This window comes from Endocarpon pusillum (assembly GCF_000464535.1).
Source record: "Endocarpon pusillum Z07020 unplaced genomic scaffold scaffold4044, whole genome shotgun sequence".
NCBI lineage: Eukaryota > Fungi > Ascomycota > Eurotiomycetes > Verrucariales > Verrucariaceae > Endocarpon > Endocarpon pusillum.
This window is the reverse complement of record NW_006916388.1, coordinates 34387-49952: the sequence shown is the minus strand read 5'-3', so window position 1 is coordinate 49952 and position 15566 is coordinate 34387. Positions and strand designations below refer to the sequence as shown.

The 15566-nt window shown below is 49.0% G+C and overlaps 6 protein-coding genes across 6 annotated transcripts; 2 read left to right on the top strand and 4 right to left on the bottom strand.

Annotated features, from left to right (window-relative positions):
* Window positions 1-287: 287 nt before the first annotated feature.
* EPUS_03279 (uncharacterized protein) lies at window positions 288-2727 on the bottom strand (the record flags this gene model as incomplete). The annotated part of the gene is made up of 2 exons (XM_007805103.1): window positions 288-2399; window positions 2461-2727. The coding sequence occupies 2 exons, from the start codon at window positions 2725-2727 to the stop codon at window positions 288-290; spliced, it is 2379 nt and encodes a 792-aa protein (XP_007803294.1).
* A 4063-nt stretch (window positions 2728-6790) lies between these two features.
* EPUS_03278 (uncharacterized protein) lies at window positions 6791-8554 on the bottom strand (the record flags this gene model as incomplete). The annotated part of the gene is made up of 1 exon (XM_007805102.1): window positions 6791-8554. One exon carries the CDS (start codon window positions 8552-8554, stop codon window positions 6791-6793), a length of 1764 nt encoding a protein of 587 aa, XP_007803293.1.
* A 449-nt stretch (window positions 8555-9003) lies between these two features.
* On the top strand, window positions 9004-9606 carry EPUS_03277 (proteasome subunit beta type-2; the record flags this gene model as incomplete). Its single annotated transcript, XM_007805101.1, has 2 exons — window positions 9004-9350; window positions 9405-9606. 2 exons carry the CDS (start codon window positions 9004-9006, stop codon window positions 9604-9606), a joined length of 549 nt encoding a protein of 182 aa, XP_007803292.1.
* Window positions 9607-9821: 215 nt separating this feature from the next.
* On the bottom strand, window positions 9822-10453 carry EPUS_03276 (Proteasome component PUP3; the record flags this gene model as incomplete). Its single annotated transcript, XM_007805100.1, has 2 exons — window positions 9822-9965; window positions 10019-10453. The coding sequence occupies 2 exons, from the start codon at window positions 10451-10453 to the stop codon at window positions 9822-9824; spliced, it is 579 nt and encodes a 192-aa protein (XP_007803291.1).
* A 596-nt stretch (window positions 10454-11049) lies between these two features.
* EPUS_03275 (uncharacterized protein) lies at window positions 11050-12640 on the top strand (the record flags this gene model as incomplete). Its single annotated transcript, XM_007805099.1, has 2 exons — window positions 11050-11186; window positions 11266-12640. The coding sequence occupies 2 exons, from the start codon at window positions 11050-11052 to the stop codon at window positions 12638-12640; spliced, it is 1512 nt and encodes a 503-aa protein (XP_007803290.1).
* A 329-nt stretch (window positions 12641-12969) lies between these two features.
* Window positions 12970-15054, bottom strand: EPUS_03274 (uncharacterized protein; the record flags this gene model as incomplete). Its single annotated transcript, XM_007805098.1, has 5 exons — window positions 12970-13053; window positions 13217-13399; window positions 13568-13735; window positions 14364-14813; window positions 14875-15054. 5 exons carry the CDS (start codon window positions 15052-15054, stop codon window positions 12970-12972), a joined length of 1065 nt encoding a protein of 354 aa, XP_007803289.1.
* Between the last annotated feature and the right edge of the window lie 512 nt (window positions 15055-15566).

Sequence of the window (15566 nt, the reverse complement as noted above, 5' to 3'; positions counted from 1 at the left end):
TGCTTCGACCTATGTCGTTTCTTTCTGGCGATATGATTGTTGAGTGAGCTTTTCTACATGCACAATTCAGTCTTTTGGAAGATGTTGTTCCAACCAATGTCCTTCCCGACTTCCCGAGCTGATGGGCCAGAAGGATGACAATCAGGTTGCTTCTTCCGCGATTTGGTATGGTATTGCGAAATACTATCCAAGCCACACTGAACACTGTATGTTACGTACACTCAGGAACTTGTTCTAAAGCTGCAAGATTGGGCCAGTTTCTGCTCCATTCACGGCACGCGACCGTATCAAGCAGGCCGCACGCCATCTTCGATGACGGCGAGCACCTGCTCCTGAAACGCCAATCCAAGCCTCGTCTGGTTTTTATCGTCCAACGTGACACCGAAATCGCCCGTCAAGCATTTCAGCACCGCCTTCATATATGGCGTCCCCACCGCCTTTGGCAAATCGCGTCTCGCCATCTCGACCAGCATACTCTTTACCTGTTGGCGATCTGGGAAGACGCCCTCTACTCTGTATTTGTCGAGTTGTTTTCTGAATCTGAAGGTCACAGTCCTGAACACGCCGATCTCGTACAGCACGAGGCCGAGGGCGTAGAGATCGTGTTCCTTCGTGAAGGTCTTTGTTGGAAAGCCTTGACGGTCAGGATGGCGGTAGATGTCTTTTCTCACGCTTCTCGTGCTGCTATTGAGGGAGACGTCATCCATGCTACGGCTGTATTCGAAGCCCATGACATAAGGGATCATGGTCCCAGTCGAGCTGGGCATCAGAGCAATGTTTTGGGATGAAAAGTTCTTGTGGACCCAGCCCCAGCTGTGGAGTTTCAGCAGGGCTAAGCAGACTTTTTGGGCAAGAGACAGTCTTTGCTCCAGGGGAAGGTTAACTGGCGGATTGGATGAGGTGGCAGATTCGATGAAACTATGCAGCGTTTGAACATCGCTCGCTTTCCGTCCCGTGGGTATTCGGAAAAGAAATGCCGTTCGGCGATTGGCCGGCTCTTCAAGATACCCTATACACTGGAATGTGGTGGGACCGGATCGAAAGCTGTCTTGGGTTTCTGCAGGGTCATCCTCTGAAAAGCAGCGCTGTTGAAGCAGAGTGGCGAGCTCATTGATTTGACGTCTGGCTATCAACTCTGATTTTGTGGCTTTTCCTTGGGACACTCCAGAAATTTGTGCTTCATCAGCTGTTGCATACGTTCGGTACTCAACAATGACCGTCTCGCTCAGAGAAGTGTTTTCGTCTTGAAATAACATTAAACGTAGATCCAATCTATTGGTCTCCTCGGTCAAGCAGCCCTGCAATGCAGGCCGTAATTCCATGGCGTGGTCGATGGATTGTACTATACATGCTTGCCGCTCGGCAAGGCCCGCAATACCAGTACGCCTGGCCATTGTGTTCTCTTTGAACTCCTTCATCGTCGAGAGACTATCTGTTCCTAAAAGGGCAAATGATAGTACTATTTGTATTTTTCCGATACAGGCCGTCGAGGATTGTATCAAGTTCTTGATACCGTCCTTGCTCAATGTAGAATAGGTCGATGAACTATTTGGATCTAAAATCCTGCCTTGGATCTCATCCTCCAAAAGGCTTTCTGGCGACATCTCAGAATAGGAGTGATATATAGAGAACAGCTGCTGCAACTTTTGGACCTGTAGGAACACCCGCCTGGAAAGATTCGAGGAACTTCCGGTGCTGTCAAGGATTTGGGAGAGTCTCTCGTCCTTCATGAAGCTCTGAAAAGCTGTGTAGAAGCTGGTTTGCGAGGCGAGCAATCTGACGACATTGTTGACCGAAATCTCGTGTTCTGGTTCGACGATCTCATCGTCCCAATTTAGGGAAGAGAGTTTCTCGAGAACATGCATTGCAGCTTTTGCTATTGTTTTGAGCATTTCAATACAGTCAAGCTGGAAGAACCGAGACATCACCACGTTAGGTGCCCTTGTCACGTGGTCTTTGAGTTTGTTTCGCAGCACATGGTAAGCGCTACTGGGCTGGTCGGACAGCTTCGCAATCATCGAATGGTTTTCATTGATCTCGATTCGCTCTTCTTGATCCACATAAAGACAAGCCGAAACCCTGTCCACCATCATTACCTCCGGACCATCGCGCTTCCATCTCCCTTCTGGGTCTTTTCTGGCGGTTGGTGTAGTCCTAAGCTCAGAGCAAGTGATAATTCTGACTTTCTTGGAGGCAGAGGCAAATTCTGCATTCAGATTAGCAAGAACGACTGAATCGCTTTTCAAGTCACGAATAAGTCGTTCGCTGACGCTTCCTGTAACGAGCGTCTCCAATGCGGTTGTATTCAAGCCTCTATGCGGTGCGCCAAAAAGTACGATAGAGTAAATACAAGGGCGAAGTTCCTTGCATTCTTCGAATGTGGCAATCCACACCAAAGCCTTCATTGAGCGCAGTAAGCAGTCGACTCCCTCAGTTGGGTCAAGTCTTCCCAGTACATACCTGCTTGATGATAAGACAACCTAAGCTATGACCGATGAGGATAAGAGGGCGTCTCTGACCCAGATCAGACACTGGCGTAACAGGACGGGCTCGAGGGCTTACCTTGGCCTCGCTGTGTCGACGAGATTCCTGAAGAGCCTGGAGGAACAGCTTCGCGTAGTCCAACAGACCTGCTGTCGAGTTGCTGTTTGCCAAGGCGGAAGAATAGCCGTATGTCTGGACTCGAACATTCGGAATATCCCTGGGAAGAAAGTCTCGAAGCCACATAGATCCTTGCACACCCTGCCAAGATACGAAGGCATTTCCTCCAAGGCCAGTGATAGCAATTACGCTGCAGGCACAACAGGTCAGTATAAGGGCGGACTGATGGAGATCTCTGGGTTATGGCAACTCAACTCGACTGTCCGAGGTGATAGTGATGCATGATTGAGCGGCGTTAGGCCGTCAAATTGGGTATCCAGCATCACATTCTTGAAGCAACCCTTGGAGGCTTCTTTGGGAACATTGCATCCAAATGTGGCGTGCTCATCGTCGCCGCCAACTCTTATGGTCACTGTCGCGTACCATGGTGAAGTCGGATGATCCGTTAACGGCGCCAATGACATATACTCGACAACATCCTTCTCTTCCTGCGTTAAGAGACATCGGAATGCATCTTCAGAATCCTGTGGAGGCAACCCGTGTATTCGATAGGTACGAAAAGGTAGCTTCGGAGAGGCCATCGGCAAGCACTCCACATTCTAAATTAGCTGCTGCTACTGAGCACTGAGACTAGCGGTTCTTACCCTGCCCTCGAGGGCTGGAAGTACGTAGACGGGATGTTGGTGACTACTAGAGTCTGTGGTGGGCTTGAGCGACAGCTACGCTAACCTTGCCTGGGTCTCGCGTACTCTGTACCCACTTCGGTATGTCACACAGCCGTGGAGCTACAGAAATGTGAGGATAATGGTGGGAGAGAGCACTTTCCGGTCCTGATCCTGCCGCGGCTTTCAATTTCAACCTCCTTCAACTAGCCGAAAACAGAGAAGGCTCGCGATATCAGTTGCCGCATCTTCATTGGTAGCTACTAACCATTTATAGCACAGTCAATGCCAATACTACGGTAGGGAGCAGAATTGAGTGCAAGGCAGGCGCACGGCAGGCGCATGACATGTAGTCATAAGGCATGAACTGGACCTGAATGGAAGTTTGAGCATTGTTACAACTTGTCAAAGCTTAGGGCCGTACGCTCCTCATTTGGCCACGCAGACGTCAAATGAGGACCAGTTCTATATGATATGAGAATCATATTTGACTTTATTATGACCATAATTTGGACAGATGCGTTCGAAATAATGAGATCTAATTGGATAATAGACGATTTGGCTACGTATCCTAGTACACACTAAGCAATCTTACAATTACTACGGTACCTGGCATCAGTATCCGTAGCACGGCGCTAGTATATTTGGACCAAAACAGACTGCAAACGAGACACTTAAGCTTTGAACGGTTAAGTGGTATTATTGTGGCCAATTGATACCAACAATTGTCTAAGACACTGAGGTGGCGTTGTATCCGAACTAGCTGCTACTAGCGCCGTGCTACGATCAATTATGCCCCCTACCGCAGTGGACGATTCTTAAGCGCACTGTGAGGGTCTCCTAGCATTATTTTTAGAACTCTGTTCCTGCTAAGTGCCAGTGGCACCTTACTACTTACTGGGAGAAGGGTTCTGGAAATGATATAGTATTGGTCCTTGGTGATTTAGCAGACGTTTTATTATTCTAATTAGGATCGTCAGGAGGCTCAAATGACCAAGCCATAATTTGGTTGTCATTTCTGAAGTAATATAATTTCATTGGATTTCAGATGTTTAGCTGCATAATTTTATGTAAACCAGATCATGTCACGGTTAGACTGAAACTAAGCACACATTGATGGTAATTTAGGCATATGCATCTCTTGGCATCCCTGACACAACTCTACCGTTTGCCATGTACTACTATGCGGCAGACTAACCATGCCCTCATAACAATTCAGAACAGAAAGATACACAGATAAATCTTTGAAATATACGACGTACCCTATCGGTTCCGATGTTACTACGTAGGAGATGGCTAAGTTCAGAGGCTGTGTTAATTTTCCTACTGAATCCTTCATAAACACTCACCGCTAGATCAATCCTTCGCCCAAACTCAGCCTCGCACCCAACATGCGAATGTGATGATTAAACTGTCCCAGTGCTCCATACACCTACAACTGAGAGAAACTTCCCAATGCATCAGAAAATATCCGCTTGTTGTCCACGAATCTCGCCCTACTCCTAGTGTCATATTTCACATGATGAGTCCACCATATAGCGCCGACCCCTAGTCACCATTCTCTCCCGCTGGCCTCGAAGTCACCATACCATCCGGGCCAGAGCCTCAGAAGCCAACTGACAGTCATAATTACAACAGGCCAGCACCGTCATCAAGTCTCAACCCAGGCGAGCAGAAAGACTTCAAGGCATATAATGGTAAGCGCCCTAGTAGGATCATTTATTTATCAAGCTAAACGTCGCAGATAGTGTGCCACATCACAATGGACGATCCAGACCTCCTTATGGACTAAGCTTTATCGCTTTTACTTGCGTAGTTACGCTTGTGACTGCAGTCGTGGTTGGCGCAGCTGTTGGGGGTGGACTTGGAAGCAGCTTAGCCCACGAACGGAATGAAAATGAGTAAGCATACAATGCACAATGACTGTTTTCCGAAATTTCACACCGCTAATTCATATGTTGTAACATATACAGAGCTTTACGACAGTCGATCATCGCTTCAGTTCCGAGTTGCTCAACATCTCAACCGCCGTCCGCAAGCAGAACCGTTTCATCAGCGACGGCAACATCGACGACAAGATCGGTAGACTATGTTGTAGCAGCTCCTGAGACTATCGACACCGTTGAGTTAGACTGCCCTGGTCTTGACGGCAACTCATATTTAACCGTCCGCGGCCAGACGTTCGATCTGCATTGTGGTGACAGCATGCAAGGTGACGACGTTGGAGCATTGATGGCTTACAGGCTCCCCGACTGCATCGAAGCGTGCTCTTATATGAATCGGGTTTGGGCCAATGCAACATTCTGTAACGCCGTTCTATTTGTCGCGGATGTCCAGCGCAATTATCCTCGTCAGCGTATGAACTGCTTCCTTAAGAATGCAACTACTATTTCGGCGACGAATCAGGAACATACTTTGCGCGCACAACTGAATACCGGCTGATGTCCGTGCAAGCTTGTTTGGTTGTACACCTTAACGACTGTAACATCAAAAATACCAAATGTATATAGCTCACTTAGCTATCTGGGAAAGAAAGCAAGTGGAGGAGGTCCAGGAAGGCAGAGCGAATCTGAGGTCTTGAATAAATATAGTGATGTCCGGAATCCCCATTGCAAGTCGAGACTTCTATTGACAAGGAAGAAAAGTGCGGCCAACACAAGCAACTCCACGCTCAGAGACAGGCGGGCTTTCTGGGGTAACAGTTGTCCTATATCAAGCATCGAGGATACATTCTGAACCATGCTCTAATCTTTCGTTGTGGCCATCTCCATTGGCGCTTCCTGAGACGTCTCTGATGCCAAAAGCTGCATTCGTCCCAAGGTATCACAAAGAGACGGGGTGGTAAGGCCCGGGTAAGAGATGTGGAACCGAGTCTTCGAGGTCAGGTCTTGTTCAAATGATTCCGTCATCATGATCGCAAAATATTTCTGCTGTCAGCCGTCCAGATTTCTTTGTACCTTGCTCACATGCAACCAAAGGAATCGTTTCACAGGACCACGATTATAGACCAATGCAAGCCGAATCGTGATCCCAGCGCTACAGTCTTAGTGTCTATGGATCAGATGCATGGACATTTATTGAATGGAATGACGTCTTGTATTGACCTTACACACTCTACCCACAGCGCAATCCGACCAGCTCCGAACGAGGACCGAAGGACTTCAAATAAAATCAAAGAAATGCTCTCGTAACGACCACTTGGGGACGAGATAAACTGACAGTTCAGAGCTTTATATTCCAGGTCATTGTGGTGGAAAGGCAGCTGAAAACCGCGCCGTAGAGCCTATTCTCTGCTGCCTTTTCACAGGTATATAGGTACATACCGGGTGCAGAATACATCATGAGCAATTCTCCTTCCCGCCGGAAATTGGATGTGTGGGGAAGTCCAACACTTTGCGTTCTGCTGGATTGAAGCCCACAGGACATAGCAGAGGCAGAACAGAGGCTAGCGGTGTAGGACAGTTGGACAAGCTCACGTGGAGGGAGCTCTTACGACGTTTAATACAAATCGTTCTGCTTGATTGTCATCACTCTGCATGCTCTCCATTCACGCCGTTAACTCGCATTTGCAACGGGACCTCGAGCACAACAGCGCCATTCTTGCCACTAGGGAATTTTCTCCATCTGCCCAGTCTCATCTCCTTTCCCGTGCCAGCCACAATACACAAACCTATGGTATCGCCCTCCTTTTTCCCACCAAACTCGTTCTGAGTCTCTTTCCTCCGCTCGAAGGCTGCCAGCGAGTTGATCACCCCTCGTACCGGGCCTTCATGATCCTTCTCATGCTTACTACTCCCAATATCTCCATTAACGATCCTTTCAGGCGTACCAACCACGCCAAATGGGAGCAAAGCTCGTTTATCGTCACTGACCTTCCACACCCTAACGCACCCATCCCAGCTCCCGCTCACAACAACATCCGTCCCAAACACAGTCGCCAATGCCGTAATCCCTCTAGCAATCGGTCTTCTTGTATCCGCCTTCCTCAACCGCTCCAGCACTTCTTCTCCAATCTCACTCGAAGCTTTCTCAAGCGGCTCTGGCTCTTCAACCCCATGCGCTTTCTCGACAACAAACACTGGCTTCTTCCTGTGCACGCTCCATAGTTGAATCGCACCGCTATCACTACCTGTCACGAAATGAGCTGGCGGCAGGGCGGCCACGCAGTCAACGGATCCTGTCACGTGTTCAGCGTGCTTTGAGCTGTCCGCGCGGTAGACGGATTGCATCTCATCGACCACTTTCCACAATCTGGCGGTTCGATCTCGAGCTCCAACGGAAACACATTGATCCAAGCTCATTGCTGCAATACTTGTAACGTGGTCTTGATGACCGAAGAGGGTCTCCACATAGGCTAATGAGTCAGGGCCGTTCAGGCTGTATGTTTTTATTGTTCGATCAGCGCTAGCAGAGAAAAGCTGAGCGCCTACGCCAGGTTGAGACGACTGAGGAGCAAAGGCGAGCGATAGGACAGAATCACGGTGGGTGGTAAAAGTCTTAAGTGGTGCGAGTGTTGATGCCAACCAAATTATCAACCTTCTATCAGTAGAAGAGCCGGTTGCAACATAGGTTCCGCAGGGCGATATGGCAAGGGACAGTATAGGAGTAGTGTGACCATGCTGCTGAGGTAAATCGGCATTGATTTTAACACCTCGAATGTAGCGCAATTTTTTTGGCCGCTTCCGTGGAGGTGGTGGAGGGCGTTTCGAGAGTCCAGACTGTGGAGCGACTGATTTAGGGGACGCAAGCTGCCACTTGATCAAGTTCTTGTCCTTACTTGCTGTATATATGTAAGGAGCTCGAACAGCAACGGCTGTTGTAGATTCTGTATCAGCGTGAAAGAGGCAATGTGTGGCTGCGGGGAAATCGAGCTTCGAAGCTATCAATCGATATTGTCGACCTTTGACCTCATCAACGTCTTCTCTGAGTCGTTGTGCAATGCGGTCTTTATCTATCTGTTCGGCATCGAACCCTGTCTCATCGACTTCTTGCCGGATATTCTCAAGATACCTTTCGGCAAGGCGAGCTCGCCGTTCCGCCGCCGTCTCATCCTCCTCTGATGTGGCCTCAGATTCTGAGGCAGACTCGGCCTGTACATCGTCTTCGCCAGAATCGCTGCCGGATATGGATTCGTCACGGTCCTCTTTTTGGGGAGTCTTGCCGCTCTTCCTGGCCTGCCGAGACTCGCTGTACTCCGCCTGCACACTTCTCCGCTTCGCTGGCTTGCTAGGTCTGTCATCTGTACGTTTCCGCTTTCGTTGGGATGCGGGCAGTGTGAAGAACGAAGACATCACCTAACATAGACAGTGTTGGACTAAAAGTCAAGTACAGTCGAGGACCGAACAGCTTTCTCCCACGCCTGGCATATCCTGGTGGAAGTGCGACTTAAATTGACTTGAATCAAAAAAAGTTGGAGATCATCCGGGAATTATTTCCTCCTTGGCAATGAAGTAATTCGCCTGAACTTGCTGCTGGAATCAGGCATCTTAGACGCGGCATCAGCTTCGAAAGTAATTGTTAGAGCTCTGATTGATTGCCATATCCATTCAAGCAAGACAACCACCCTACACCCCTTTACGAATCTTTCTCATCTTGTTGAAAGCCTCACTTGTCTCGAGCGAGAACTCACCATGTACAAGTTCCTAGTACATACCGCTTCTGCCACTGACCTCTTCATAGGGAAGTCCTACTAGGCCTGACAGGCAAAGACTTCACTCTCGTGGCTGCCTCGAAAGCTGCTATGCGTGGTGCGACAATACTCAAAGCCTCCGACGACAAGACACGAGCTCTGAATAAGCATACCTTGATGGCCTTTTCTGGAGAAGCAGGCGACACCGTCCAGTTCGCTGAATACATTCAAGCCAATGTCGCACTCTACTCTATGCGCAACGAGACAGACCTGTCGCCAGCGGCGGTCAGCAGCTTCGTCAGAGGCGAGCTTGCTAAAGCTTTGAGATCACGGAAGCCGTATAATGTGAATCTATTGCTAGGTGGCTGGAGCGAACTGGATAAGAAACCGAGTTTATATTGGATCGACTACCTCGCAAGTGCGGCAAAGGTGCCATATGCTGCGCACGGATACGCTCAGTAAGGGGGCTTATAGCGTTCGGCTCTTTCAAAACTTTGCTGACTGGATTGAAGATATTACTGCCTCTCCATTCTAGACAAACATCATCATCCCGACATTACATTCGAGCAGGGGATGAAGATCCTGCGGATGTGTACAGACGAGTTGCAGAGACGGTTACCCATCGACTTCAAGGGGATGACTGTCAAAGTGATCAAGAAGGACGGTATCCAAGAAATCGAGTATGATACTAGCAAACAAGTTCTGAGTGCATAGGCTGTTTGCACATCTTGCCGCGTCACCGAGAATTGGCATCACGCGACATCTAGCATAGCATGGAGTTAGGGTTAGAGCCATCTGTTATCGCATAGCAGGATTGATTTCCATTGTCACTCTGTGTTACTTGTACAGCAGGCCCTTCGTCTTGTATGACGGATCTGTAGCAAAGGCGCCTGCAACTCCTGTGATGAGCGTACTGCACAGCCAAAAGATCAATCTTGTCTCCCTTTCAGTAGCCTCTTTGTGACCTTGTCCTTCTCAATGATGTAAACATGCGCTCCCCATCCTGACAATGCATCTCTATCTACTGCATTCAGTAGAGCTTGCGAAACAGTCTCGAAGAGCTCGTCCGGTTCCTGATAATTAGTCAGTCTCCTGCATCTAACCCAAAAATATCATGTGGACAAACCAAGTCTGGCTCCCACAATCCTTCGCAGGTTCCGAACAACTGATCACTCGCTGTACCGCCAACAATGAAATCCTTCGCGAAATCTATGCAACCTATCGAGTCAAAGCCACATATGAATGGCTTTCCCGTAGTATGATTGATACCAGCAAGCACCGGGCTAACAAAGTACGGTCCGAATCTTCTTTCGTACAGACTCGAGCTGACAAGATTGGCCAACGTCTGCGGACTAATATTCCTCTCTTCTCGCAATCGGTACATATTGACTTTATACCGGAATAGGTCTGATACTGTCGACACATCGGTTGCCAGCCCTGTAAGGCCGAGGTAGCAGGACGGTGCGTATTGAAAGATTTTCGGGAAATTGTTCGAGACTGTTAGGGACTGCAGGCCGAGACGAAGGTCACAAGCTATGGCTACGCAACCTTTGCCAACCATTGCGACACAGGCACCGCCATCTGTAGCAGCATAAGTATGCTGCAGAGATCTATGCAGACAAAGGGATGGGCATACTAATATCGAACGGTGAGCTCTGAACGAACGTTAGCGTAGCTCGAGCATTCACGAGGATATGTAGACGCTTACCATCTTAATGAAATATATGGGCTCCCTGTAGGTTGCTTAGAAGAGCTAACCAGAGAGTTCGTGAGGGACGTCGCAGTGATGTTCAAATCTTCGATGGAATAGCTGTATTCCCTTCAAAGAATTGGGTGACCGACCGGTTTTGGAGCTCTGTACCGAAGTTCCAGGCGACAAGCGCAACGCGTCTGAGCCGCAGTAGCGCTAAAAGTTTAAGCTCCCCACGTTGACGCTCGCCGCAGCCGGATTGCTCCCGAAGAACAGGTATGATCTTTTGCGAAGCAGGCAAAAGATAGTCCCAAGCACACTCGCTTGAAGCGGAATTTGTGCTACATCCTCCGGTCGTCCTATCTTAAACTATATCATCCATCTCAGTATCGCTCTAATACTGTTGATTCCCTACGCACTTACGTCACATTTCCACTTGGAAAACACAAGCTGTTGGTCACCAAAGCATGACTTCCCATGTGGTGGTGATAGACTCCACTGCCAGAAGAGCCGTTGTCAAAGTCACTGCTACCAAGCATCTGAGCGATGTCCTGGAAGAAGCTTGTAGCAAGCTGGGGACATCGGCTAGCCAGTATGGACTAAAGTAAGTGCGTACCCACGATACTCTCTTCTACATCTCACCTTCTCCTCGCCTCTTCTCAGATGACTGACCGTTATGACAGGCACAACAACAAAATCGTAGACCTCTCTCGGACTTTCCGCTTATCCGGCCTCTCCTCTGGTGCAAAACTTGAGCTTGTCCAGTTATCTCGCTCTGCCTCAGTCGTCTCAGTCGCATTACAGCTGCCCGAACCGGAAGGCAACACCAGATTGACAGACAAATTCCCAAGTACCACGACCTTATGGCTGGTATTGCGCAAGTTCGAGGCAGGTGTTGCAGGCGATGCAAGCACGAAGCGGAATTTGACCGCTAGGGGAGCGCCAGTCACGGATGATGGTTCGTCTGGAGCAGGACGATTATACTATCAGACACCGGTCCTACAAGTAATGAGTCGAGAACTGTCTTCCTTTACCGACTTGCAAAAGACGTTAGCCCAGCTGGGCTTTAATAGTGGGAGTATGCTCATAAGGTTAAATTTTAAAACATCAGAAACGCCATTGGAGGAGGCTATGGTCCAGATTGCAGAGTATTTCAAATCCGTCAATGAAGGAGAAGACAACAAGGAAGAGGGACAAGACAGAAGTGCTCCAGAAGCTCCATCAGAAGCAAGAGACCTAAATCCAGCTTCAAATGAAGCAGATGTACCAGCAAGCGAAGCACTGACGGAGACTTCTCCATCAGAGACAACCCCCGCTACCTCAGATCTATCGACCTCTGTCCCTTCTGCACAAGGAGCACAACCAACATCCACAGGCCGCCCAGTTCAAATCTTCTCTCCCCCGACCTCCAACACGCCATCCGCCGCCCTCGCGACCTACAATCCGGCCGATTACGTCCCCTCAATTGAACATGCAAAAGCCCACCAACGCCACCTCCAAGAAAAATCGCGCAACGCCCGCCTCCCGTCCGAGGCCGAGCTAGCCGAGCAAGAAACCGCTGAAGCCGAGAAGCTCAAAGCCCTCAAAGACGTCGAGATCAAGATTCGCTTCCCTGATCAAAGCTCTGCTGTATCGACATTTGGACAAGACGATACAGGCGCGGGACTATACACCTTTGTGCGAGATGACTGTCTTGATGAGAGATGGAAAGGTGAAAAATTCTTGCTATCATACTCGGCGAATAAAGGGTGGGTTTTTGTCCCTGATGATCCGAATAAGAGGTTGATCCGGCATTTGGGCCTGAAAGGGAGGGTGTTGGTGAACTTTAAATGGGATGAGAATGGTGGAGCTAGCATGGCTGCATTAGCGACTAAGGATGTCTTGAAGGGGGAGAGAAAGAAGGAAGCACAGGTTTTGAAGGCGCCGGAAATACCGGCCACGGCTGTAGAAGGGGATGAGGAGGGTGTGAAGGTGGATCTGGGAAAGAAGGAAGATGAGGGTGGTGAGAAGAAGAAAAAGGGTATGCCGAAATGGTTGAAGCTGCCTGGGAAGAAATGATGATAGGATAAGTAGGTGGTTAAAATCTGGGTTACGAACAATGAAACGGATAGCTGTTATGAAGAAAAAAGACAACGAGCAGGCAATAGATGATAGTTTCACAAACAGACCATTCACACTGTTTCGGACCTTTTACTGTAAGCACAGAGTCCCAACGAATTATCGGATTCCTGGAGAAAGAGTCTGAGCTAGAAGTGATCACTCGACCTTGTTGACTGGATCTCCGGGATGAGAATCACCTTCGCCATTCACCATCTTCAGCGGCCGTTGTCTTCCTCAGAGACCCTAATGCAGCTCCATCACCGTACACAACTAGCTCTTCACGTCATCTAGTGTCCACCCGTCCTCCTCGACTCGGCAATGACCCCTTGCAACTCATCGACCTTTCGCTTCGCCCGTCCAAATGTCCCGAGCTGCAGAAAGACAAATACGTTAGCCGGATAAGAATCTTCAACATGGGAATCAACTGCGTCAACTCAGGCGCTGTGGTGGTGAAGGCCTCTTCTTAATCGAGTATTATAACAAAGTTCGATACCACGGCTCGGCAACTACTCCAACGTGTAAGGCCAAACGTACTCTCTTCTTGGCCAACTTCCTCGCCCGCTTATCCTTGCCGTTCCTCAACAGTTCGATCACTCGTCTCTCGTAGGGTGCCAGGCCAGCGACTTCTTTGACGATTTCACGCACGAAGGCGGTGCGTTTCGAGAGGTGGCCTTTGGTTCGCGAGATGCGGAGTTTGCGTTCGAGGGCGGTGGTTGGCTGAACAGCGAAAGGGGTGTCAGTATGGGGACTTCGAGGAAGCAAGCTTCATGCCAGGCTATGCGAATGCTGGGTTCCTGCTGTGGAGGGGTTCTGGAGAAATGGTTGCTTGATTCTCGACTCGCTCTGGGGCGAAGCTTTGGAAAGCTGCAGAATGGAAGAACTCACATGACCCTTGTCGAGACCTTGGATGACGTTGGAGCGTGCTTTGACCTCTTTCGCCATCTTGGAGTTGTCTTCGATGGACTTGGTAGAGGTGTCTATGTGACTGTCTGTCGTCAATTCTTCAATGCTAGGTGGTGTAAATTGATTCTCCAGTGTGCGCGGGAATTCGAGCTAGCAACTTTTAGTGTCTTGGTATGATATCGGTCTTGGCATAATTCTGGCAGGAGAACTTTCCAACCTTCCATATACCCTGCACAACCGAATAGTACTGCGGGTAAAGCTGAAGACAAATGCAGCTTTAATGAACCAAGTCACCTTCATAACCTTGGAATAATGTATTTGTTGGACTCTGATGGATCAGAATCTGGTTCTACGGCGATGGAGGACTATTGTCAAAGACCTGCGCTTATGTTGTGATCAGAAAGGAGTAATTAAAGTGATCTGGATTTTCTAGGTCCGACTGCAATCGCAAGTAAGAATTTCTAGCTGAGAAGTACTTCAAAGCCAATCTGAGGGCACTTTCTTCAGGCCTATGCAATGTATGTGCGATCGGACATCCCGAGAGCCTGAGCAATAACCCTCGCGCTGACCACCTCTTGAATCGGCTTCGGCAGGTCTTGTAAATTATGAAGACAATCACTCTCGATGAAAAGGTAGCTTGACATCTCTATGCATTTGTCGCTGGCCGGCCACTTGGCTTAAGCCTAACCCGTTGCGACTCGCGTCTGCTGAATCCAACGTTCGGAGAAATCCACCAGCTTTCGACACGCTGGACTATCAACCTCTAAAAATCACGTACAGCGGCACGGGGAGCTAGGATATCATGAGCGACTTCTGCAGTCTCCCAAGCCAAGACTTCGTCTCGATGACCAACGAGTCTCATCAGGATACCTCTCAATCTGCGGCTCTGTTGCCAGCTGCATGCTCGTGCCTCTCGTATGAAATTCGACGGAATCGTTTGCAGTTCGTCAATAGTGCTCTTGGGTCCGACGGAAAAAGCTTCATCTACACGCCAGTTCCTGGAGGAACGGCCATTGACAGGCAGCACAGTTGTGTGAGTGGATCGTACTTGATTCTCAAGGTTTTCAGACCTCGACCACTCGTTGCTGTGATATTCCTTGCTCCCTTCAGCAATCATAGCATGTAATAGGCGATATTCCAAAGTCAGCTGCTCCTGCCTTAGTCCTCGTGCTAGCAATGTAAGGTGATTTTTGTGCAGCTTAACCTCCTTCAGATTGGGCCACAACGCCTAAATTAGTGGGAAAAGGGTCAGCGAGTGTTGCAGAGTAGCAGTCCTGACATTCATCAACCGCCTTCCCTGCATCGTCTTCTCCAAACTCCTCCTCCAGGCGGATCAGCTTATGAAGGCCCACTCTATCATCTGACAGGCGTTGATAGAGGTCTGGGTCAGGTGGGACTGAGAGAAGTTTCATGATTTTGACAAGCAGAGGATGCGTGTTATGCTGATGTTCGGAAGTAAGTATCGCCATGGCGCTGGCACGACCCTCTTCGGATGTAACATCAATTTTTGTGACGCGCTCCACAATGTTTAGGATTTGGTGGATTCTGTGGACTGTCTCTTGGGAAGATATCGTGACGGAAGTCAACAGGAAGTACTCTGCCGAAGGATAAAAGAGAGGGATTCGAGATCTGGCAAGTTGATGTCTCCATTCGCCGTGGGAAGGTTGCCAAAGAGTGTGGAATTATAGTTAGGTAGGAACGATATGTAGAAGGCACGATATTTGTAGCAGAAAGGTATGTTCAATGATGCCACTCATATTGACTCATAAATACTGGTAGATGTGTCCAAACCTAGAGGAGCACGTGTAGTGCTGAATTGAGAGTAGGTTACCACCTTTAGCATGATCCGGGGTATAATGATATGGTGGCCTATCGGCTCAATCACAAGATGAAGATGATTGTCATCAGTGTGCTCCTTGGAAAATTCATGATTGTAGGAGCTTTGACGGTGGCCACCTGATAGACAGATCTCGGTATCCTG